The sequence below is a fragment of the Watersipora subatra genome, chromosome 10 (genome assembly GCF_963576615.1).
Source record: "Watersipora subatra chromosome 10, tzWatSuba1.1, whole genome shotgun sequence".
Taxonomy (NCBI): domain Eukaryota; kingdom Metazoa; phylum Bryozoa; class Gymnolaemata; order Cheilostomatida; family Watersiporidae; genus Watersipora; species Watersipora subatra.
Window position 1 is genome coordinate 2,470,259 of NC_088717.1, and position 23,825 is coordinate 2,494,083.

The following is a 23,825-nucleotide window of genomic DNA, read 5'->3' on the forward strand; positions in this document are numbered from 1 at the left end:
CTATTATTATTATTACCATTTATTATGACGGCTGTTCAAAAAACTGCTGTTGTCTATTAGCATAATAATTAGTTGCTAATATGATTTATTATTTATGATTCGTTGCATTATTGTTTTTATATTGTTTCTCTTATTATTATATATTATAGTTATTATTATTGTTATCACTCTTTTAATCTTACTGTCAATATCATTATATTTTCATTATTGATCTCAATATTGATTATTAAATTTTATTAACATTGCTTTATTCATTATATTTTATTTAGAACTCCCATTCACCAGTATTCTTACTAATTCTAAATACGACAAACTTTGAAGTATTGCTGAAGAATTTTAAATGACACTTCATCCTTTTTAAGAGCGTTTTTGTATTTTTTATTTGCAAAGTTACCATGTAGCATTTAACTAGACAAATTGATGGAAAGAAGAATTTTTCTAAAACCATGCAGAAATGCCGCGACATCAGCATGCTTTTCAGCCAGTGTAAATATTTTCTTTGTTTTTCATGTTCATCATTTCTACTTTGCTTCTCGTATACAAAACCAGTTTTAGTCAATTACGCTAAAATTAGTCTTTTTTACCGCAAAGGATATTTAATTAAACTTATTCATAAGTCTTCCCAATCCAACATAAAATACCTTTTTCAATTAATATTTTATGAATATCACAATCAGGAGTGCAACCATTTTTATGTAGTCAGTATTTCATGGCTTTTGAGTGGCACATCTCACACAAAAAGATCGCTTTTTGGTCTTCAAAATTTGCATTTATGCTGCATTAAGTGTCTGTTTTCCTATTCTGATCAAATACTCAGCTGTTCCAACCACTTCTCACTTAGTAGCAATAGTTGAAGTTAATAAAACTTGTTCATCAAGTGGGGCTCTAATTGTCACTGCTGGTACAGTATATTAACATCGACAAAAGCAGCCAGTGCAATACAGAAATATTGGAGGTGCAAATATATTGGGTGCTCAGCAAATAAGATTGACTGTAATTTATCTGCTTACCCAGTTTGTGCTTCAATTTCTAACTCGTAATCCATTGAAATCTCACTTATTTTACCAGTTCTCTACTATCCCTCCTTTCAGCTAGTGCTTGTCTTTCAAACTGTTTTACAAAACTCTATGAGCATATAATACTACTTGTAATACAGACCTGCCAACTCTTTGGAAAGTTTGTTTAGAATTCATACTTTCACCTACATGTAGGTCTGTGTAATCTTGATCTCTCTAGATTATATATCCTGTATTCTTCTCCTTGTTCTTCAAGCCCTCGCTCCTTTTTCTGTTGTAATCCGTCTTTTCGCTGCTGTCCTACTTTCTCTGTGCCCTCTCTTTATACAACTCAGTTTGTAAATTTTGTACTAAAACCATCTTTCATCTCACCGATAGAGGAAGCGCAAATCAATATCATCTAAAAAGTGTTGCGTTACATTGCAATGTCTATCAAGATATAATAATTTTGATCACATGATCTTGAAATCAGGTGGTGGTGTCGATGTGAATCAAGTGACATATGGAGAGCTAGCAGAATTCAACATGTGGGACAGAGAGATAAACAGCGTAAAGATAGATGAAGAAACTTGTGAGAACCAAGGCAATGTCGTCTCATGGAACTCCCTACAGAGACACGGACACATAACTATGAAAAAAGCAATGTTTCCACCATGTAAGGCTGATGGGACAGAAAGTGGTTTTTCAGCTAAAAACTAGAACAAAAACAAACTATACAAGTTGGTAAAAGCACATCTATGATTTTGAAGTAAGCCTCTACAGGGAAAGAATTGAGTAGGATAATAGATAATATTTCTCGTTGATGAACTATTGATGTTGTTAGGAATGTGATCTTTAAACTAGTGGAATTATATTGATCAAACTCTGAACACTGAAGTGAAGCATTTTTAGTAATATAATTATTGCTAAAATTTCAAATACGTATACGTAGTCATCTACAAGCTTGTTGTTGCTTATTCAAACTATTGTTCCTGCAACAGCAAACATGTTATTTATGAAACCTGTAGAGATACTTGTCAATCACATATTGTATTTCCTCACAAATTGAACTGATGCAGCCTAAAAACTGAGTTGCTTATTCCTTATATAGTTTACTTTATACTCAATATTGTCATTATTGTCGTTATCTCATCTCCGTTGGATGGCTAAAATACATTCTCAGTTGTTGGATGCAAACTGATTGGAATTTTGTTTATTGGTACACTAAAGGTATTACTAGTTCTATTACTGGTAGTAGTAATATTACCAGTAATAATAATATTACTATTGCTAGTAATATTATTATTACTGGTGATACTATTGTTACTAATAATAGTACTATCACTATTAATAACAGTATTGTTAGTAATATTACTAGTAATATTACTAGTAATATTACTATTACCAGTAACAATATGAGCACTAAAAACAGTATTACATAATGGGATGTTGAGCTCATTTGACTCCCTATAACTAGATAAAGAAATAAACAGAAAAATCACCGTATTGTTTGCCAGACTGGTTAAACCACGAAATTTACAAAATAGCATTATAGGTGATATAATTTTACAATGAGAGAAAAAAACGCCTTCGGTTAGATAGGTAATGAGAAGCTGTATCTTTAGAGCAAAATTGTTTTCTACTAATAAGAAAGTTATTAAATACCTTTACATAATCCAGTAACAAAGAAAACGAAAAAGCAGATGGCAAACATTTGTGCTGATTCATAGCAGGTTATCATCAGAAACTAGTAGTTTTCTTGAGTCATGTACTATTAGAAGCTCTGAGACAGCCTATTCACAAATTAATAGCATGGATTTTTAACGTTTGAAATTAACTTCATTCTTTGAGCCCGAGTCTGAGATCACTACATAGACCTATTAACTATACTTAATATAGTATATATAGTATATACATAGTACAGTTAATAGGTCTATGGATCAGTATCAGATCAGCGTAGAAAATCCAGCAGCCGGCATAAAATAGCTCTATAAATTTGGCTTTGTTTGATTCCTAAACATACTGGTTTACTTTCAAGATGAATTTGCACAAAATCTTTTCGTAAATTATATCAGAAAGTATCAGTATTATTCCATCATTTCTAATGATACCATTCTATCATCTGCGTTTGAGGTGGTCTGACTGCCAGGATGTTTCAAGATTAAATTCAACAAACTTGGTCGCGATTGAAGCGCTCAGTTTTAAGCGAGTGGTGAATTTATGACCTGTTAAACCGCGTGTGGGAAAAAAGTGTGCAAAATATAGTTCTAAAAATTGCCATGCAATACATCACTCTCATAATATATATTAAAAATGTGCAAAACATATTAAATACAATTTAGGCCTGTTGCCACTTGTGCTAAAAACCTGTCTGATAGATGGGTTTATGATGTGTAGTCAGAACTGTATTGACAGGTACAAGCTGTATTGGCATTGTGCTTTTGCATAGATCGAATCAATTCAAACGAACAGACTAAATATTAACAGCTACTTAAAGAATTCTATGCTTCACACGACTAAGTAAAATCAGGTGAGTCCACACCACAAACCACCAACCAGGTACAGGAAAGGCTTTTTCAACCTTTTTGCTAGACAAGTCTATTCTCAGAGGTGAATCGGTGGGTAAATTGGTTTAAAAGAAATTGAGGTCATTTGTTGCGTTCTGACCTTTTGGTCAACTCAGAAAATCATTGGTTTTGTATGTTATCAACTTTTCATATGTGATTAGTATAAAATTTTCCCACGACCAAACACGAGCGAAGCAATTGGCTGGGAGATTTATGATAAATGCATATGTGCACACAACTCCCGAAAAATTATCTGTTAACGGCCGTTACCAAACCCTTGTACCGAAATCTTTTCAACAAATTTAACTATTTTTGTGTAGAGTCGTTTAAGTATTATAATGACACAAAACACATATAAAAAATATTTAAATATGTTACCAAGCCTTTGAAAAGTTTCCGCAATATCCTAAAACTAACCCATCTCATCGGATTATACATAAATGGACAGATTAATTTTGCCAAAAATCGCAATAAAACACTTGAAAAGCTTTTTTTTAATCATAATTAAGACCGGCTAACAATACACCAATAAAGTCGTGCGACAGATAGTAGAACTATTAAGCAGTGCGCATTTTACGAGAAAAACGTGCTCATTTCACCAGTCTATGGCATTGTTTAATTGCCGAAGGTTTCTAATATTTTTCCGTTTTTAATAGTTTGCAGAAATATTTATTTATAAAAACTAGAAATTCCACTGTCATTCAGCCCACGACTAAAGTGATATTGGAAAAAAGAAAGGGTACTGATGGTTGAAAAATGCAATATTAGCAGTCAAATGGCACTGCAGTGCAATAGGATAACTGCAATGGTAGCTGTAATGTACTGGCTGTGGGTGTTATTATGTACAACAAATAGCAATAATGAAAGGAAAAGATTATATGTTTATATCTCTCCCCTGCAATAGGAGAAATGCAATATTGGCCAATATTAGAAGTAAAATGCACTGTTATTATTAGAATAACCAATATTATTAACATAGTGATAATATAAAACCAATGCACAATTTTGTTTACATTTCAAAACGTCATAGCTAACAATATCACGAAGTTGTGATATTTATATAAATTTTTAGAAATTCTGTACTACGTAGTCATTGTTCTGTAGTCATCCAAACTTATAATTAGTTATTGTAATAATCTCATAAGAACCGTTAGAAAAAATGTCATCGTCATTTTCTTTACTTACACTGCGTTGGACACCAGTTAGAATACCAAATTACTCCAAATTGTCTAAAATTTCAGTTACTTTTAAATCCGCAAAAATGAAACGATTTCAGTACTCCTAACTTAATTACAGAAACCTTCGGCAATTCGACAACGCTATAGACTGGTGAAACGTGCACGTTATTTTTTTCGTGAAATGCGCACGACTTAATCGTTCTATTCTCTGTCACTCGGCAATTTAATTTCCAGTCTTAACTTTGATAAAAGTAAGGCTTAGCAAGTTTTAATAACGATTTTCGGCCAAATAAATCTGTCTATTTATGTATAATCCGATCAGATGGGTTAGTTTTAGGAATTTGCGGTAACCTTTCAAAGGCTTGGTAACATTTTTAAATAGGTTTACATGCATTTTGTATCACTATTATACTTAGACGACTTTACTGAAAAAAGTTAAATTTGTTGATAGGATTTCGTTACAAGGGTTTGGTGACAGCCGTTGACAGATAATTTTTCGGGAGTTGTGTGCACATGTGCATTTATCATAAATCTCCCAAACCAATCGCTTCGCTCGTGTTTGGTCGTGGGATAATTATTTGATGTTATAAAATTATTATAAGGTCTAATTATAAGAATAATTATTCGAATTTATCTGAAGGTTTCTGTAATAAATGTAGACCGTTTGAGGCGTAGACCAATTTACAGGTACAAAATTGTGGTACACAGTTTATCAGCCTATGTCTTTTTGTTCAATTTCCGAAGGTTTCATTAAATTATTTAAACGTTAGCCAAAATTCTTTACATCTAACGTACCAGCTAGGGCTGAACCACAATGCCCCTTTATGATGAGAACATTTTTGTTATTTTGCTCCAGTTTGCAGAAAACTTCCAGACGCGTGAATGCTCATACTTGCTTTCTGTTTAAGATCGCTATCAAAACCATTCTACATTCAACACAACCAACTTTCAAACTGTGTATATTACGCAGCAGCTTGCCATTTTACTTCTAATATTGCATTTCAGAGTTCTAATAAACATATTTTGTTATTGCTGTTGTTAAATTACATACATTACAGTAGGTTAGGCTTACAGCTTTAATTAATATTTATTTTATTGTTGTAAAACATAGGTTTAAGATAGTAGTAGAATAGGTGTGATTTTTTTACAACCTTTTGTTTTGCATAATTGACTTTTTGAATTTAATTTCAAAACAACTTGACAACTACCATGGACATACAACATCCCAGAACACCACGTCGTGGTCGATGCAGTGGCCGTCCACGTGTCTCTCAATTATTACAGCTCAATAGCAGGATAAATAGAAGGTCCTCATAGCAACCATCAACATCCAATGCTAATGTTCAACAACACACTACTCAAATTAATAACAACAACTCATCTGATTCAGATAATTCTTTAGTAGATGTTGTAGGCGATGTAAATCACATGGACTTGGCAGACCCTTTGTTTCCAGATGATGATCATGATTTTCTGGACATCTTTGACCATGAAAATATTGCACAAAACAATATTGCTCCTCCCAATGCTGCCCCCTTCATGACATTCCTCATTTTCAATCTTTAGATCGTCCTGACTTTCAAGAACTGCGTAACAACTTTCTAGGCAGACTTGACAACAACATATCACAGCTCACATGTAATGGATGTAATGAGAAACATTTCATTACATACAATGCTCAAATACAACTATGTCATACATGCCAACAAGTTAGACCTGACACTGTTAATAAATTCAGTGCAGCCAACAATATGGACCCAGGTCGATCTGTTGAATTTTTATCTTCTCTTACGCTTATAGAACAGTTACTCATTTCTCAGGTTAATCATACAATGTCAATATTCCGTCTTCCGCGTGATGGCCAATTTGGGTTCAGAGGTCATGTCAAAAAATTTCATGTCAGACAGAGGACATGTTCAGAGGTAGTGTCGTGGGCTGTATGACAGGAGAATTTCTAGTAATAATGACTAGATAACTTTGACTATACACAAATTTTAGAGATGCAGTTGATTTCACCACATATTCGAACATATTTTCGAAGAACATATTTTCTAACATATTTTTGATGGTACAACTTGCTAGCTTTTATTTAGTAACTAGCTTCCTACGTAGGTAGCAGCTGAGAACTTTGCTGATAAAAAGGTCGCAATGAAATAAGTTAACTCAATGACCTAATTACCGTAGACTGGCAGAATCGTAGTCGGTACTCATATGTTTACACAGCATTTGGAGGAAACTAGTATGAGAAATTTTAATTAAATTTTGTGAGATTTTTGATATGCTTATAGCAATATACATGTATATGTAGCTAGATTTAAAATTTTATTCCGACAGTCATGTGCAAATAAAAATTAAAATATATGCCACTAAAGCTGTGTAGCCCTTGACTTTGATAGCAATAACCGATGTGAATTATTTTACATCTCTGTGTACATCATTTTAACTGCCATAATGATTTGCGAAATTTAATCTTGAAACAGCTTAGCATTCGAACCATCTCAAACATCAAAAACAACCGCAAATAATAAAATACTACTGATACTTTCTGATAAAATCAACTAAAGTTTTATGTAAGTAGTGTACGTCTTTAAAATGTTGTCAAATAAAATATGGTTGTTGCTAATTGTAATACGTCAGATTGGAATTGTTATTAAAGAAGATGAATACAATATACTTATTTAAAAATATAGTCATAGAAGTTAGACTCAAATCACTTCAACTAGCTGTTTGCATTGTCTTTGTTTTTAGAGTAAACAACTCTGTTATGGAATATTACTGTTTCCAGTCTCAGAATATTCTTGTAATCGTTTCAGCTAGCCTTTTTGAAAACTCTTTCTGAAGAATTTACAATTCATAGGTATAACTGAAGTAAATTAAATACTTTACCTGCCGTTATATAAGCCAACAAATTACTAGCCGCTCATTTACTCTATTGACCTATAGCAGTGTGATAGGTTGTATACCTTATAGGTCATAAGGTTAGCTCGTTTATATACTTGATATGCTTTATAGGTCAAATGAGCACAATAACTTCTGCAGCGAGAAAAAGTTAAGACCAATAGGTTGAATATTTTGTAGATCAACAAAAAAGCTCTTCACTTTTGACTAGGTTATAAAATAGTTTCTTCTAAATAAACTCATTTCAGTAGAAAAATATTTATTAATGCAAAGTCTTGCAATCTTTAGTTGAGCATCATTTGAGGTGCTTGTAACATCTTGAGCAGCCAAAGCAAGAGTGCAAAGCAACGCACAACATAACAAAATTACTGTAACATTGTGAAGCAGTTTTGAACAGCACAAAAAACACATAACCACAAAGATAACAAGAAGTTTATCATATCAGAGAAAGCTAAATCATAAATCATAATAATTCATGATTTACTTTTTCTAACTTTTAGATATGCTACATCATATCGTAGCAGCTAAAACCCTAACAATAACGCGTTTATTAATAGTTTCATGTCATTTGTCAATGAGATTGTCAAGACAATGACCGCATGCGTCTACAAACACGCTGCTGTGCATAATGCTCCATCTATTGTCTTTCTGCATTGATATTAGCTAAGCGCAGCAGCTAGTAAGACAGTTACCGAAGCGGCTCTATAGAAATAGGAATTATTGTGTTGCTACTACTAGCCTCGTCTAGTAGCGATGCTTAGCTGTGAGAAGCGCATCTATGCTCTGTTAGTTGTGCTCACATGCTGTTCCCTGGCATTCTTATGGAGTCAGGCTACAGAATCCGTCTCTCACGGTATCAAGGAAGATATGCAGCTCGACAGAAATCTTGTCCTTGCTTGGAAAAATGTAAACTACACAAATTGGAAACCGGATTGGCAGTCAAACAAGAGCATGGCTAGCGTGTTTGAGCAGAGGAATAAAAGAATATGGTAAGCATACGACTCTATCAACCTTAACTTCCCGCAGCTCATAAAATAGTCTTAGTCAGATCTTTTTACAGAGATATTGTAGTATAAATTGCTATTACTTATAAAGCATGTTGACTTACCAAAGCTGATTTATGTCTGAAAGCAAACTTTCATGACGTTTTCAAGTTATCAAGGAATTTTACTCTTTCTCTTCTTTTAAAACCTCCCTCAGTATCCGATCACTCTTAAACATATCTGATTTCTGTTTTGGCTCATTTGATAGCTAAAGTCTACACATTCGTGTAAATGTGGTTATCAATACCAATATATGCAGCTTCATAGTCTATGGCAAACTCAACTTAATATGTAAGTCTCTGGCCTAGCTTTTCACAAAGTGCTCTAGAGATTTACAATTCAATAGTTTTATTCTCATTGTTGTTAAAAGCCAGCAATTTAGGATGTGGACACAAGAAACTGTCACAATCGCTGTCATTCATATATTGACAGCCAAGTATTACTATCGTGTTTAACCTTTTGTTCATATTCGTTATACGCTATACATATGCTGACACCAGTTCTCTATACAGTATACATATGCTGACACCTGTTCTCTATACAGTATACAAATGCTGACACCTCTTCTGTATTCAGTTTGCACATGCTGACACTTTTTCAGTGTACATGTACAGTATACATACTCTCAGACCTTTTCTGTATGCTGTATGTATACACTGACTACTATTCTGAATACAGTATACATACACTGACATCTATTCTATACACTGTGTGTATGCACTGACATCTATTCTGTATACTGTATGCACACACTGACACCTGTTGTGTATACAGTATGCATAAACTGGCGTTTATTCTATATACTGTATGCATACACTGACACTCTTCCATAAATTGTGCCGAAGTTGTTTCCACAATTTTGCTCTGCTTAAACCACCAAAACCTTTGGTGCCACAGACTTTTAGCTATACAGCAGATTGTCAGTGAAACGTGTGCTCAAATTTAAAGCATATGTCTATGGCCATCATGTATCATGTTCTAAGCCAATTTTGCAGGAAGGTTTGCCAGCTTTATCAAACAACTATTGCTGCCCAAAGAAAGTCTCTGAAGGATTTAAAGGACAATCTAAGGAAGGGGGTAAGTGTGCTGTCACTGAAGGTAAGTGTGCTGTAAATGAGGATAAGTGGGCTGTCAATGAAGAAATAAGAGAATCTCTAGCTGCTTTCTGCCAGTTATTTCACTCAGAGTATAGTTTTTGCGTATTTCAATGTGAACTTAGCTGGTTGCAGGGCATTGTATATCTGGTCAGTTATCTACAGCTGGTGAGTGAGTATAGTGTCTGATACAAAGGCTTTCCTGAGCAGCCTGTAAGTTAAAAGATGAATTGACCAAATGTGCTATAAAATCTGCAAGCAGATGCATTTACACTGTAAACAAACATCTCTGTTTGCAATTACTTTTTGTAAATTGCTAAGTAAATATTCCTTCAGCAATAGATGAGAGTTTTTTTACTGAAATTAAAAGCACAGCTTGTACTTTGGAAACCCGATAAATGAGTATAAGGCTGAAAGTCATGATTATTTAAAACTGATGAAACATATTAATAGATATTCCATGGATAACATGACTGGCTCCTATTCACTACCAGTTATCACTAGTTAAGTACTGACCTCATGAGACAACTAGTAATATCTTCAATACTAAACTGAACAAGCTGTAAGTTTTTATAAACAGCTGGAAGATTTGAAGGCTACGGCTTACAAAATCCCTTGTCATAACCCTGCAAATTGACAGTCAAAAGAGTACAAATGGAATTTTCTGTATATCAGAAAACCCAGCTCAAATTGAGAGCAATGAATCTTAAAGGTTGATTTGCAACAAAATTCACATTACAGTTATTTGGTATCATAAGATTCACCCTGTTGTGTTGTAGGTGCCAAATATGTGGGAATGTGATTACAAGCTCTTAAAAGCTAAAAAACGAACAGTTAATCGCAGACACACGAGACCGCCGTAGTTGGGTTCTCTTTCCGAAACGGCTCAAATGTGACGTAGTTGTGGGAGATAGTTTCTGTTTACACTTTCATGCAACCTTATTCGTCGAAATATACTCACAACTATACTTCACGCATTCAATAAAACCATGTCTATATTTCTTACGCGTCTGTTTTATTGTCATTGTAAATGCTGTCACTTTTAGCAGTGATATCTTATAACTCGCCGTAAAAATTCATTTAATTTTTTAGCCTTACTTAGGAGTACATATCATTGTCTGATAATCATGACGAGCCTGTTGGTCAGCTGTGATAATCGAAAAGTGCTGCAAAAATTATTTGCGAAGTATTGAGTCACATGATCAGATTACGACTTGCCGATTAGACCAGGCCAAAACAAAACTGTAAAGTAGCGAGCATCTATATTTGATACGGGGGTCTTCGGTAAAACCCGAAGTGTTTGTCATAAACTAGTACTATGATAAGTTTTATATTGAGCTTTGTATTGGCCTTTCAATTCACATGAGAACATACATGACAAGACGATAACCAAATTTCATGGCTACGTCATCGAAATAAAGAGATTCCAATCTACGGCGGCTTTTCGTTTTTGAGCTTTTAAGTGCTTGTAATCACTTTTCCACACATTTGACACCTACAACATAACAAAGTGAGACATGGTGAATTTTTTGATACCAAATAACTGTAATGTGAATTTTGTTGCAAGTCAACCTTTAATGAAATAGTAATTGAATTGTACAAGTGCTTGGTAGGGGAAAACTGTTTAGCTCTGGCTCAAGGTTTATTTGTCCCTTATTTGTCAGCATCTTTTTGCATGCTTTCTAGTTTTTAAGGGAAGAAAAAGAACAGTGAGTTGTTGTATTATAATCACGGCTAATTTTACTCTTATCACTATTTATCTTTGCTTTCTAAAGTGCTCTATTAATGGAGGGTTTTATTATACCAACTTTTCTAATGTTTAATGATAAAAAATCATCTCTTATCGCCATTATACTTTGAAACGTAGGGTAAGTGAAAACTTAAAATAATTAACTAGGAAATTAAGAATTCATTTTAAAGGCCAATAGACTCAATTTTATAATAAGCTAAAATGATGTATACGTCTTTTTGTTTATTTTGGTAAACATTAATAAGTATATCATGTGTGGAGTTGTCTGCCTTTTATGTATCAAAAACCAACTACAATATTTTTCTTGTATGGGTGGCATAACTTTTCAGTTAAAGTTATAGCAGGCTAGAGAATGAAATTGACCAAAAGTCAATAGACTAATTCACAAAACTCATCTATTGTTCACTGAGTGTCATACTTTTTGCTTTCTGCAACTTCATGAATATATCTCTATTGCCAACTGAAGTACCATACTAGAAACTCATGCTAAATGTAACATATAATTTAAGGAAAATAGTAAAATAACACTTAAAAAGCGGATAAGCTTTTAATTATAAAGTTTAAATTGGAATCATTAACTATAGTATACATGCATCATACTTAATTAGGCTCATTTATTTGGAAAGTTGTTTTCTCAATCCGATTCTGGATAAAGGCCCAATTTGTCTTACTTAGCTGAGAGTTGTCTCCTCCAACAAGCACAATCTTTCCATATGTTTGGTACCAAAAGTGAGTAGCACGTACTGGAATCATCTAATACAGCATATAACAAATGGCACTGGCTCGAACTACACTTATACCTCTGTACAAAAAGCCTGGAAAAATGTGGTGAGTGATTTAATAGTATAACCTGATCAACCAATTTTTCCTGTTTCTGGTTGCATCAGTGGACACAAAATTTTCTATAATTAACAACCTCTGTGTGAAAATTGAATTGCATTTATATACATGTGTATAAATCTCAGTGTTTGTCTGTTGTCTGTCGTTGGTGTGTCCAGTTATAGTGATTAAGTTTTAGGTAGGAAAAATTCACTTTGCAAAGGATTTGAACTTAGAACTTCTAAGTCTGCAAAACGGCAAGCTAACCCACTAAACTAGGCTTTGGCAATCAATAGTAGTGCACATATTACATGGATTAAAACAGGCATCCTTAAAGGTTGATTTGCAACAAAATTCACATTACAGTTATTTGGTATCAAAAGATTCACCCTGTCTTACTCTGTTGTTTTGTAGGTGTCAAATATGTGGAAAGGTGATTACAAGCTCTTAAAAGCTCAAAAACGAAACGCCGCCGTAGATTGGAATCTCTTTATTTCGATGACGTATTCATTACAGTTTGGTTATCGTCTTGTCATGTGATGTTCTCACGTGTTTTGAAAGGCCAATAAAAAGCTCACTATAAAACATATCGTAGCACTAGTTTATGACAAACACTTCGGGTTTTACCGAAGTCCCCGTATTAAATATAGATGCTCGCTACTTTACAGTTTTGTTTCGGCATTATTCAATCGTCAAGACGTTCTCTGATCATGTGACCCAATACTTCTCAAATAGTTTTTGCAGCACTTTTCAATTATCACAGGTGACCAACAGGCTCGTCATGATTATCAGACAATGATATGCACTCCTTCGAGGTACGGTTAAAAAGTTTAACGATTTTTTACGGTAAGTTATAAGATATCAGTGCTAAAAGTGACAGCATTACAATGACAATAAAACAGACGCGTAAGAACAATAGACATGGTTTTATTGAATGCGTGAAGTATATTTGTGAAAATATTTCGACAAATGAGCTTGCATGAAAGTGTAAACAAAAACCATCCTGTAACAACTACGTCCCATTTGAGCCGTTTTGGAAAGGGACTCCAAACTACGGCGGTCTCGTGTGGCTGCGATTAACTGTTCGTTTTTTGCTTTTAAGAGCTTTTAATCACATTCCCATATATTTTGCACCTACAATACAACAGAGTAAAACATGGTGAATCTTATGATACCAAATAACTGTAATGTTAATTTTGTTGCAAGTCAACCTTTGAAGTGTTTGGGCAAATACTACTGCTTATTAACTAGCCTGCTTGATCATTATTAGACTGGCTTCTAACATGGCTCTTACTATACTAAAGGTTTAGATTAGCCTAAGTTACTAGCTTACTAGGTTGGTTACTTAAATTTATAGGGTAGTTATTTTATTACCTGTGCAATGCCGGGTATTCAGTTAGTCAATCGTATATTTCTTCGAAGACCCATGTGGCTTGTGTTTGAACCTTGTTAGTGATAATTCTTTGGTTTAGTGATTTTAACCCTTCGCTGAAAACTTCTTAATAAGTGTGTCAAGGTCAATATGAAAACAGATGCAAAAGTGAAGTATGTCAGTTTATATCTTGTAGAGCAAATCGCAAGTATTCGCCTACATTACTAGAAATCCTTGGCATAGACTTGTCAGCGTATACATAGAGAAGATGTCACCAGCAGGTAACAATTAATAAACGTATTCTCTGTCGTTAAGACTGCTAATGCTAGCGGTACCAGCCGAGAGCTAGAACGTTTATTTGTGACATTCTAGTAAAATAATCACTGCATTATGTATAGAGCATCTAACTATGCTGGTGGCAACGGAGATGCAGATACTGATACCAGAGTTAATTGTAAGTGGAGTAAAAACCCTGTGATTACTATGAACATTTTTAGCTGTTACATTGAGATAAAGCGTCTAGAGATATTATTTTAATAACTATCCAAGCTGATTTCATTTAGCAGTATTCAGATAAACTGCTGCAGAACCTTCTGGAACATAGTCAATTTGAAGATTATGATTTACAATCAGTAAATCTCAGTGGTTTAGATTTATTTTGTTACTTGGTTTAACAAGATGTTCGAATGAGTTTTTGTTATCAAAATATTTCTTTTTATCCTTTAGTGTTTGTATTAATATTAGCATTGGTATGTTTACTCTTTGATGCCTGCAAAAATTGAATTTTGTTTCAACTTTTTGCTTGTAAAAATAATCATTTCAATCTAATAGGTTGATGGTTTAGCTCTCCAACTACAACAATTTCCTATAAACATAAAGTTTTGGGCATGAATTGGCTTTACAATTATTTGTTTTTTTTTCATGGCAGCTAGTAACTTCAGATCTGACTTTTCTTGAATGTGTATAAAGTTATTTGAAAATTTGTAACTAAGAGCAGACGATTTGCACGTCTATAACTAATTTTCTTTTCTCCAAGATGTCTTTACAGTGGTGATGTTAATGTATAAATGCTTGATTAAAAACCTACATTAGGTAAAACTACTACTAACCAAGTCTCCTACTAATTAGATAAAAGTAACTGCTATATCATGTGAAACAACCAGTTAATAATTGCAGTCAGCAAGACTTAGAACTGTGGGCATGCACAGGTTTAGTAAACAGTTTCTCAATTTATAAGCAAGTTTTCATACCAACAAATCGCATAGCATAATTTGGAAAAAAACCAAGTAGTTTTTAACCGTGCAGCTTTATTTGAAGGTTTGATGATTTACAAATATCTTGACACAGCTTGTCTTATTAAGTTACATATATGTTAGTGTATTACATGTCTGTTACGTGTTAGTTGTATTTGGTCATTTGATTATTGACTTGTAGCCGCCAAAACTCAGCGAGAAAAATTTCTAGAGTTCTGCAAGGATTTTCGCAGGCCCCCCGACAAAGCAATATTGAGCTTCGAAGAGTTTTTTGAATGCGCCGTGGCACTCATGGAGAAGGGAATCTACAATATTCACTGGGAGCCAGCATACTTGCGTTGCGACGTCTGCAATCATCCATATACCTTTTCAGGTTTGCTCATTTCTGCACTCTTGTGGTTAACGGATGTTCAGCAATAAAATTTGAATCCTTTCGTGCATAAATTTTGGCATTAAGTGTTCCATTAGTAATATGCAAAAAATAATCGCAAAAAAATAATGCTGCACTCAATCAAATGTAAGAGCATCTTTGGTGATATTGAATTGGCAGCAATTCGAAAGCAGCTTTTCTACATGAACGCGTGTAATGGTTTTATAAAATCTGTTTTTGAAAACAAAGTAGTAGTAAATCTTTTCCTATATTTTCAAAAACAGTGATTTAGGTCTAGCTCTGGAGCGAACCCAAAAACCCCAATTTAAAAAAAAAAAGGACTGTTTGTGAGTGAAATATACAACTAAAAGAGACAACAAATATGAAAAACTAAGACACCATAAAAGTTTTCAACTTATCAAAATGATATCATGCTTCTTTTAGAGAGAGTTGATCTCCATCTTCAACTTCAGTAACTAAAGATGGTTTTATTACATTTGTCTTGGGCTTAACAGGCTCCTTCTAAATGTCAACTTAACTTCTTGTTTGCAGTTGTTCTGGAAAACATGCAAGCTGAAGGCAGCTACCTATTAGACTCATCCGGTGTGAACAAAAGTCTCGCTATGATGAAGGAAGTTCGGAGCAAAACAATACGAAAGGTAGAAAAGTGGAAACTCTCCTCAAGTTATATAAACTTTTACGACTCTCTCAACAACCAGAGCCTTATTAAAAGGTTTCGCGATGTTTATAGAATTGAGTTAGAAATGTTTGACTATCCGTTGTCCCCTTTTGCAGTTCTACATTCTTCTTGAGCTCGTCCTTCTTGTATCAGTTTGTGGCTATTGAGCTGTGTGCTATGATCTTCTCTTGCCCTTGTATGTACATTTATGTATAACTTCTTATTGCTATTAATAATCATCAACAAAGTTTATGGTTTCCAGTACATGCCAAAAAACTGAAAAGACAGAAATCTGGAATAATTGAGTGCGTGAAACAAAGGTGTTTTAAAGGTTGGTGATCAAATACTATTGCGGAAGAATCGGGATAGTGAGTTGGTGGATATAGCAAAAGAAGGTTTATAAACTGAAACATATGATGGTCAATCTAGGATGTTAGTGTCATGGTACCAAAAACAATGTTGCCTTTTCAACTCTATTTTACCCACGCTATGTCCGTTTAAAGAAAACTTTAAAGTTTGTATGTAGAAAGTGCCCCACTCAGTGGTGATGCACTGTGTTTATTTCAAATGTCATACGAAGTGATATTTTAGGTATTCCAAGTTCATTCTTTTCCTTATTTTTCTAGTCTTTCATTTAACACAAATTATTATATAGGCTACTTGACTACTACATTTGTCCACTTCATCGAAATAATTGGTGAAAATTAAAACATTATACCATTTATAAGAGGGGAGAGTTGAATGTTTGGTTTTGTATCTCAAAGTTATTTTGTTAAGTCTTCTGTAGTATAACAGAAGGCTTCTAAATATTAACACATTTTGACATTACAGAGACAATTGATTCAATTAGATTTTTAGATAAAAACCTCTTTTGACATAGATTTTGTATTTTGATGGTGATAGACTACTTGAAGTCATGTCACGTCAAATTTTAATTTTTTTGCTCTAATTAATCTATACTATACTCTGTAATGCACAGCATAAATTTTGTTTAGATTTTAAACATTTTTTGTTGTAAGCTGATTATGAGTGTATCTCTTGAACGACCTTGACATACAAAGCACCTAAGACAATTATATTGCAAAACTTGTGAATAGAAGCATTATTGAGCTCTACAGCAAAATTCTCTAAAAAAAATTCAATAAGTTCCTAAACACTGATATTTACATCTTTTGTAAGTGACGAGTCTAATAGGTAACATCAAAATAATCTTAGCAGCTAACTACAAAGAGTTGTCTGTCTTTTGAATCAATTCATTTGGTAAATTCATTACTCTATAGATCAATTAGTACTCTCTGGTAAGAAAGTAAGGAAAATCAGACTCCTTCTTACTTTAGATCATTCTTACTTTGTTTTCATCTTGCTGGGTTGCATTTAGCGTGACACAATCTGCAGCATCGTTAGGTGATAATAGCGAGTGATAAACTTGTCTCGGTTTACTTGCCCTTTCAGTACTCAAAGTTGAGAGAATTCTTACTATAATAAGAGCTGTGTCCCTTCATCTGACTGTTCAAAGCCACAGTTAGAGCTTTATTAAAAAGTTACATCGCTTTCATTTTTTAGTTTGTAACCAGCGCTCTAACCCCTGCTCCACTCAGCCAATTTGTCACAGCTCAGAATAGTTATGCGCAATGTTATTACACATGATAATTCCTCATGACTCAGCAAACTGCCAAACTACAAGTTTTTATAGTTACTATACAGTTAAGTCATACACTCCAGCTTTATGAACTTTTTAAATTAAATTTTTGATGTTAAACAGCTCTGTTTGCTATAAAGGAAGGTCTTTGAAAAGCTAGAGCTCATGAGAAAGCACTCAGATTTCAATAAACCAACAAATTATATTTCAGGTGTTAAGTAACCATGATACACATAGATCTACTTATATGCATAGATCTATTACACATAGATCTATCCGCTCTGTTGAATAAATGCTTGGTAAGAGGCTGTACTGGAGCACAAGGCGACATTTTGCAATGCTGCACGCATTGTGGCATCGACAAGAGCGGAGTTGAACAGTCTGAAGGAGTACTTGTTAGCCAGTGCATTTCTAACTCGTGCAAGTAGAACCGCCGGTTTCGTTTTACCTCCCAAGTTACCAGACGGTATGTAGTACATCCATGTTTTGACGCTAGCTGCTCTTTTTTCAGCCTCTAGAGTAGAAGATGCTAGAGGTTCTTCAACAGCTAGGTGACTAGCTACAACTTGCTGTAAAGGAATAAAATGAGTCGTATAGAGATTTGCACGTTTCTCTGCCAGTGTTTGTCAATCGCTATTGGCTGATCCCCATTTGCTAGTTGCTATTTCTCAAATGGCTGTCTTGCCTTCTGCTGAAATATTTTAAATGTAACAAGAATAAATATGATGATTTTTGATTGTTAAAGTTTAACATAAATTTCGGACATGACTCTGTTATAAAATTGTTTCGTTTTCTACTTGTCAGCTAGTAACTTTGGAGTTGGCTTCTCCTAAAAGTACACATATTTTACTAATGCTTAATTAACTAAGAACAGATTGCTTGCACGTCTATAATAACATTTATTTACGCCAAGATCTCTTTACAGCTGTGATGTTATTGTATAATTGCTTGGTTAGAGACTAGCATGTTAGTCACCTGCTTACTTGAAAATCTACAGTAGATAAAACTGCTACTGGCCAAGTCTCCTACTAATTGATAAAAGTTGCTTTTATGCCATGTGCAGTTACTAATATGAATTAGTTTATATGACAACCTCTAGATTCATAAACAGTTTTAATATGTTTTTATAGAAACAAATTAACTAGCAGCCAGAGAAAAAAAGCTATTTCAAATTATTTTTAAAACTAGTTTTTGTAGTAAAAATTTTTATGGGTTTTTTTAGTTTTCACCCAGCAGCTGCATTTTAGTTTGAGACTCTTTTTGGCATCTATTTATAGTAAAAAGCTTCAGACATCATTCAATCTGGCACACGCGTCACTCATCTTATAAGCTGAACCATTTTTAAAGAATGAGCTTGCTTTATTTGTAACAAAAAATGTGAGTGCTACTAAAGGTCGGGGGCTGACTTACCTGGCCTTCTTTTGTATCCAAGAAATTAAGAACATCATTTTGAGATGGCAGGTACATCAAATCCCCATCTACTTCAATTCCTAGACTTGGACTAAAATGGTTGTCTTCCATATCTCTCTTCCTTTTCTAAAGATTAAACCGGTCTTTTAAGTAGCAAAACTCAATTTATCTTTTTTTGAGGCAGCCAGTTCTGTCTTATCTGAATCTAGTTAGTGAAACATACAAGTGTCATACAAATAAAGAAGCACAGGCTAAAACATTAAAAGCAGATAGGATCAAGAGAGAAACAAAGAAAAGTGAGAAAAAAACAGCCAGAGAGTGAGATGGCGAGAGAGCAAGAGGGTGATAGAATGAGAGTGCAAGAGGGCAAAAAGGCAAGAAAGAGAGATGGCGAAAGCACAAAAAGGCAAAAGGGCAAAAGCCTGAGATTGTGAGAGAGAGTGAGAGAGAGTGAGAGAGAGTGAGAGAGAGAGGAGAGAGAGAGGAGAGAGAGAGGAGAGAGAGAGAGAAAGAGTGAGAGCGAGAGAGAGAGAGTGAGAGTGAGAGAGATAGAGAGTGAGAGCGTGAGAGCATGAGAAAGCAAGAGAGAGAGAGGAGAGAGAGAGGAGAGAGAGAGAAAGAGTGAGAGAGAGTGAGAGCGAGAGAGAGAGGAGAGAGAGAGAGAGAGAGAGAGAAAGAGTGAGAGCGAGAGAGAGAGAGTGAGAGAAAGAGTGAGAGAGAGAGAGAAAGAGTGAGAGCGAGAGAGAGAGAGTGAGAGAGATAGAGAGAGAAAGCGAGAGAGAGAGAGAAAGGAGAGAGAGAGAAAGGAGAGAGAGAGAAAGAGTGAGAGCGAGAGAGTGAGAGAAATAGAGAGTGAGAGCGTGAGAGCGTGAGAAAGCAAGAGAGAGAGAGAGAGAGAGAGATAGAGAGTGAGAGAGAGAGAAAGAGTGAGAGCGAGAGAGATAGAGAGTGAGAGAGAGAGCGCGTGAGAGCGTGAGAAAGCGAAAGAGAGAGAGAGCGCGTGAGAGCGTGAGAAAGCGAAAGAGAGAGAGCGCGTGAGAGCATGAGAAAGCGAAAGAGAGAGAGCGCGTGAGAGCATGAGAAAGCGAAAGAGAGAGAGAGCGTGTGAGAGCGTGAGAAAGCGAAAGAGAGAGAGCGCGTGAGAGCGTGAGAAAGCGAAAGAGAGAGAGAGCGCGTGAGAGCGTGAGAAAGCGAAAGAGAGAGAGCGCGTGAGAGCGTGAGAAAGCGAAAGAGAGAGAGAGCGCGTGAGAGCGTGAGAAAGCAAAAGAGAGAGAGAGAGAGAGCGCGTGAGAGCGTGAGAAAGCGAAAGAGAGAGAGAGAGAGAGCGCATGAGAGCGTGAGAAAGCGAAAGAGAGAGTGTGTGAGAGCATGAGAGAGAGAGAGTGAGAGCATGAGAGAGAGTGAGAGTGTGAGAAAGCAAGAGAGAAAGATAGAGAGAGAGAGTGAAAGCGTGAGAAAACAAGATAGAAAGAGAGAGTGAGAGCGTGAGAAAACAAGAGAGAAAGAGAGAGTGAGAGAGAGAGAGAGAGAGTGAGAGCGTGAGAAAGCAAGAGAGAAAGAGACAGTGAGAGAGAGAGTGAGAGAAAGTGAGAGACAGAGAAAGAGACAGTGAGAGAGAGAGAGTGAGAGAAAGTGAGAGACAGAGAATGAGAGCATGAGAAAGCAAAAGAGAGAGAGAGAAAGAGAGAGTGAGAGAAAGAGAGCGTGAGAAAACAAAAGAGAAAGAGAGAGCGAAAAGAGAGAGCAAAAGAGAGAGAGTGAGAAAGTGAGAGAGAGAGTGAGAGTGTGAGAAAGCAAGAGAGAAAGAGAGAATGAGAGTGAGAGAGAGAGAGTGTGTGTGAGAGCGTGAGAAAGCAAGAGAGAAAGAGAGAGAGAGCGTAAAAAAGCAAGAGAGAAAGAGAGAGTGAGAGCGTGAGAAAGCAAGAGAGAAAGAGAGAGAGAGTGAGAGCGTAAAAAAGCAAGAGAGAAAGAGAGAGTGAGAGCGTGAGAAAGCAAGAGAGAAAGAGAGCGTGAGAGAGAGAGTGAGAGCGTGAGAAAACAAGAGAGAAAGAGAGAGAGTGAAAAAGAGAGCAAAAGAGAGAGTGATAGTTTAGGTTGTTAGAACTTGGTCATCAAGCAACTAAGAAAGTGGTTACAAGAAAAAAGAAAACTGATCAAAACTTGAGATAAAAAATAATTTAAATGCAGTGCAAGATAATAAGGGTAAATAGAATAGGAAGGCAATAAGAAAGAATAAATAGAAAAATGAGAGAAGTTTGATAAATATAGGAGATGAAGAAGAACTGGAAAAGCAGTACAAAAAAACGATGAAGAAAGAGAGTTTTATCATAAATGAGTAATTAATAAAATAATTGGCAGCAATAGATTTAGAAAGGTTGACTAGTTTGAAGTGCTGAAATATTTGAGGGAATCACATAAGGTAAGGGAACGAAGTCTGAGTATAAATTTGTTTAACGAATAAGAGGTTTGTGTGAAAAGATCCTGAATTAAAAATTGACATGCGGATAACGTGTAGATGTGTGAGATTCGGTCTAAGGCAAAGTAAGTCATATTAAATAGGTAAGTTATATATATTAAAGCATCAAAACATTAAGAAAAATAGGAGGTAAATATAGTGATAACGTTGGAGAAGGTAATGGTAAACAGATAAAAGGAAACAGATAAAAGAAGAGAAAGAAGGAATGAAAATTATGGGAGATGAATGTAAATATACATACAATGTATAAATTTAAGCATACATACTCCACATCTTTTCTTTGACAAGTTGTACTTTCTTGCTTGAATATTTGCTGCAGCAACCTTGAACTCATTCTCTTCAAAGAACCTTACCAGCCCATTTCCTGCTGGTGATCGATACAGAAGCACCGTTGCCAACTTCAATAGCTGTCAAATAAACAATAATGGTAGCATTTAGTAAGGAAGTTCGACTATGACATAAAATATGTGAGTTTAATGTGACATGGAACATTGAATTTTACTGTGACCCGGAACATGAATTTCTATTGTGACATGAAACATGGAATTCTACTGTCTTATAAAATATGGAATTATCCTGTGACATAGAATATGGATTTCTGCAATGACATAAAATGCTAATTCTACCGTGAAACTTAAAACAGATACTAGCAGTACAACAAAACATGAAATGATGAAACAAATACAGAATACTGAATACATTCACTAACTTGGGTGGCCTCGTTGTCAGCAGCCTCTGTTTTTGCAGTCAGCTGCAGGATTAGAAACAGCAAAAAAAAATAGCAGCATTTCAGTGGAGACATTGCTGATCTAGTTAGCCAACTTACAGTGAGAGACAGCAGCAGGTCAGACTGTGGGAACTGACATTTGTCTTTAACGATACATTAGTTCTAATCTAGTCTTACCGTAAAATGCATTTAAATAGATTTTAAAATGGCTCCTTTGTTTCAAACTATTTTTTAGTAAACCGTTAAGTTACTACTCAATTTTAAATAAAGCATTTTTTTAAAAATCACTCATCAATTTTACCAAATTTTTTTATTGTTTAGTGTTTGAATTAATACCAGCATTGCCATGATTGGACATTCTGCTGCCTGTAATGAACAAAATTTATATTCACTACCATATACCAGGGGCACCAATCACGGCAAGCCTGTAAGTCAAACACCTCGCATTGACCAGATACTAAAGGCCAATAAACATACGGTGTGTATGTAAAGATGTGCTCATGCAATGTAGCAAGGTGAGAGAGGTGACAGTGATGACAAATCGGAACTTAATGCTTCCTGAGCAGTAGCCAAAAAACAATATAATGAACAATCTGGGTATTCTTTTTGGCCAATCAAAGGTGAAACAACCAGACCACACACATATTCTGTACAAGGTTGTCAGCAATCGAAGCTATTTAGTATCAGCTATTATCTATTCTTGACTGAATATACACCTTAGAACACAAAGTAAAGGAGCTGTTAAATCAAAAACATTAGCCTCAAAACTGAAATGAATCAAATGAAATTTTCACATGCCTAAAACTGTAATGCAGGAATCAGAAGCTATAAATAATGGCTCTTTAAAACTATTATTTGCAAACCTCGCCAAAGAACTGAGTAGCTAGCGCCCTGTGTTTGCACCTACATGGAAGAGAGAGAGAGAAAAAGAGAAAGAAAAAGAGAGAAAGAAAGAAAAAGAGAGAGAAAGAGAGAGAAAGAGAGAGAAAGAGAGAGAAAGAGAGAGAAAGAGAGAGAAAGAGAGAGAAAGAGAGAGAAAGAGAGAGAAAGAGGAGAGAAAGAGAGAGAAAGAGAGAGAAAGAGAGAGAAAGAGAGAGAGAGAGAGAAAGAGGGAGAGAGAGATGGTGTTATAGTAGTAAGTGATGATGACATCAGAAACACTATGGGAGGGTTAGACAAAAAAATAACAATAGAGAAGATTAGCAGAATTAGCGGTCACTGTTGAAATTCTGTGTCCAATTTAGTTAGAAAAGAATAGTGGATACTGCTTTAAATAAGTGGTCAACAGATTGGTTTGGTCATTCAAATATTAGGACGGCAATACAACAAATACAACAATGGGAAGCTAATACCAGATTAGTTAAAGAAGTGCCAATATTTACTGATGCTGATCATATTAAAGAAGACATTGACCATGGAAAATATTATGTTACTTCTAGCCTCTAGAATCTCCAGAGCAAGCAAACCAAAAAGGGCCAACAAGGTAAAATTTAACTCATCCGAATGTCTACAAAAGCTATCAAGGATAATGTGAAAACTAATGGTTTGACTTTTA

The 23,825-nt window shown here is 35.0% G+C and overlaps 1 protein-coding gene and 1 pseudogene across 2 annotated transcripts; both read left to right on the forward strand.

Moving 5' to 3' along the window:
- Nucleotides 1-8,552: 8,552 nt before the first annotated feature.
- On the forward strand, nucleotides 8,553-16,669 carry LOC137406537 (carbohydrate sulfotransferase 14-like). 2 transcript variants are annotated; one of them, XM_068093134.1, is made up of 6 exons: nucleotides 8,553-8,627; nucleotides 9,677-9,758; nucleotides 12,201-12,353; nucleotides 12,759-12,777; nucleotides 15,151-15,342; nucleotides 15,892-16,669. In XM_068093134.1, the coding sequence occupies exons 1-6, from the start codon at nucleotides 8,590-8,592 to the stop codon at nucleotides 16,149-16,151; spliced, it is 744 nt and encodes a 247-aa protein (XP_067949235.1). In that variant the 5' UTR covers nucleotides 8,553-8,589; the 3' UTR covers nucleotides 16,152-16,669. The 2 variants fall into 2 exon arrangements, with proteins under 2 accessions (XP_067949235.1, XP_067949234.1); XM_068093133.1 differs by lacking the exon at nucleotides 12,759-12,777 and adding an exon at nucleotides 13,913-13,997.
- Nucleotides 16,670-19,390: 2,721 nt separating this feature from the next.
- On the forward strand, nucleotides 19,391-23,403 carry LOC137406209 (RNA-binding protein 25-like; annotated as a pseudogene).
- Nucleotides 23,404-23,825: the final 422 nt, after the last annotated feature.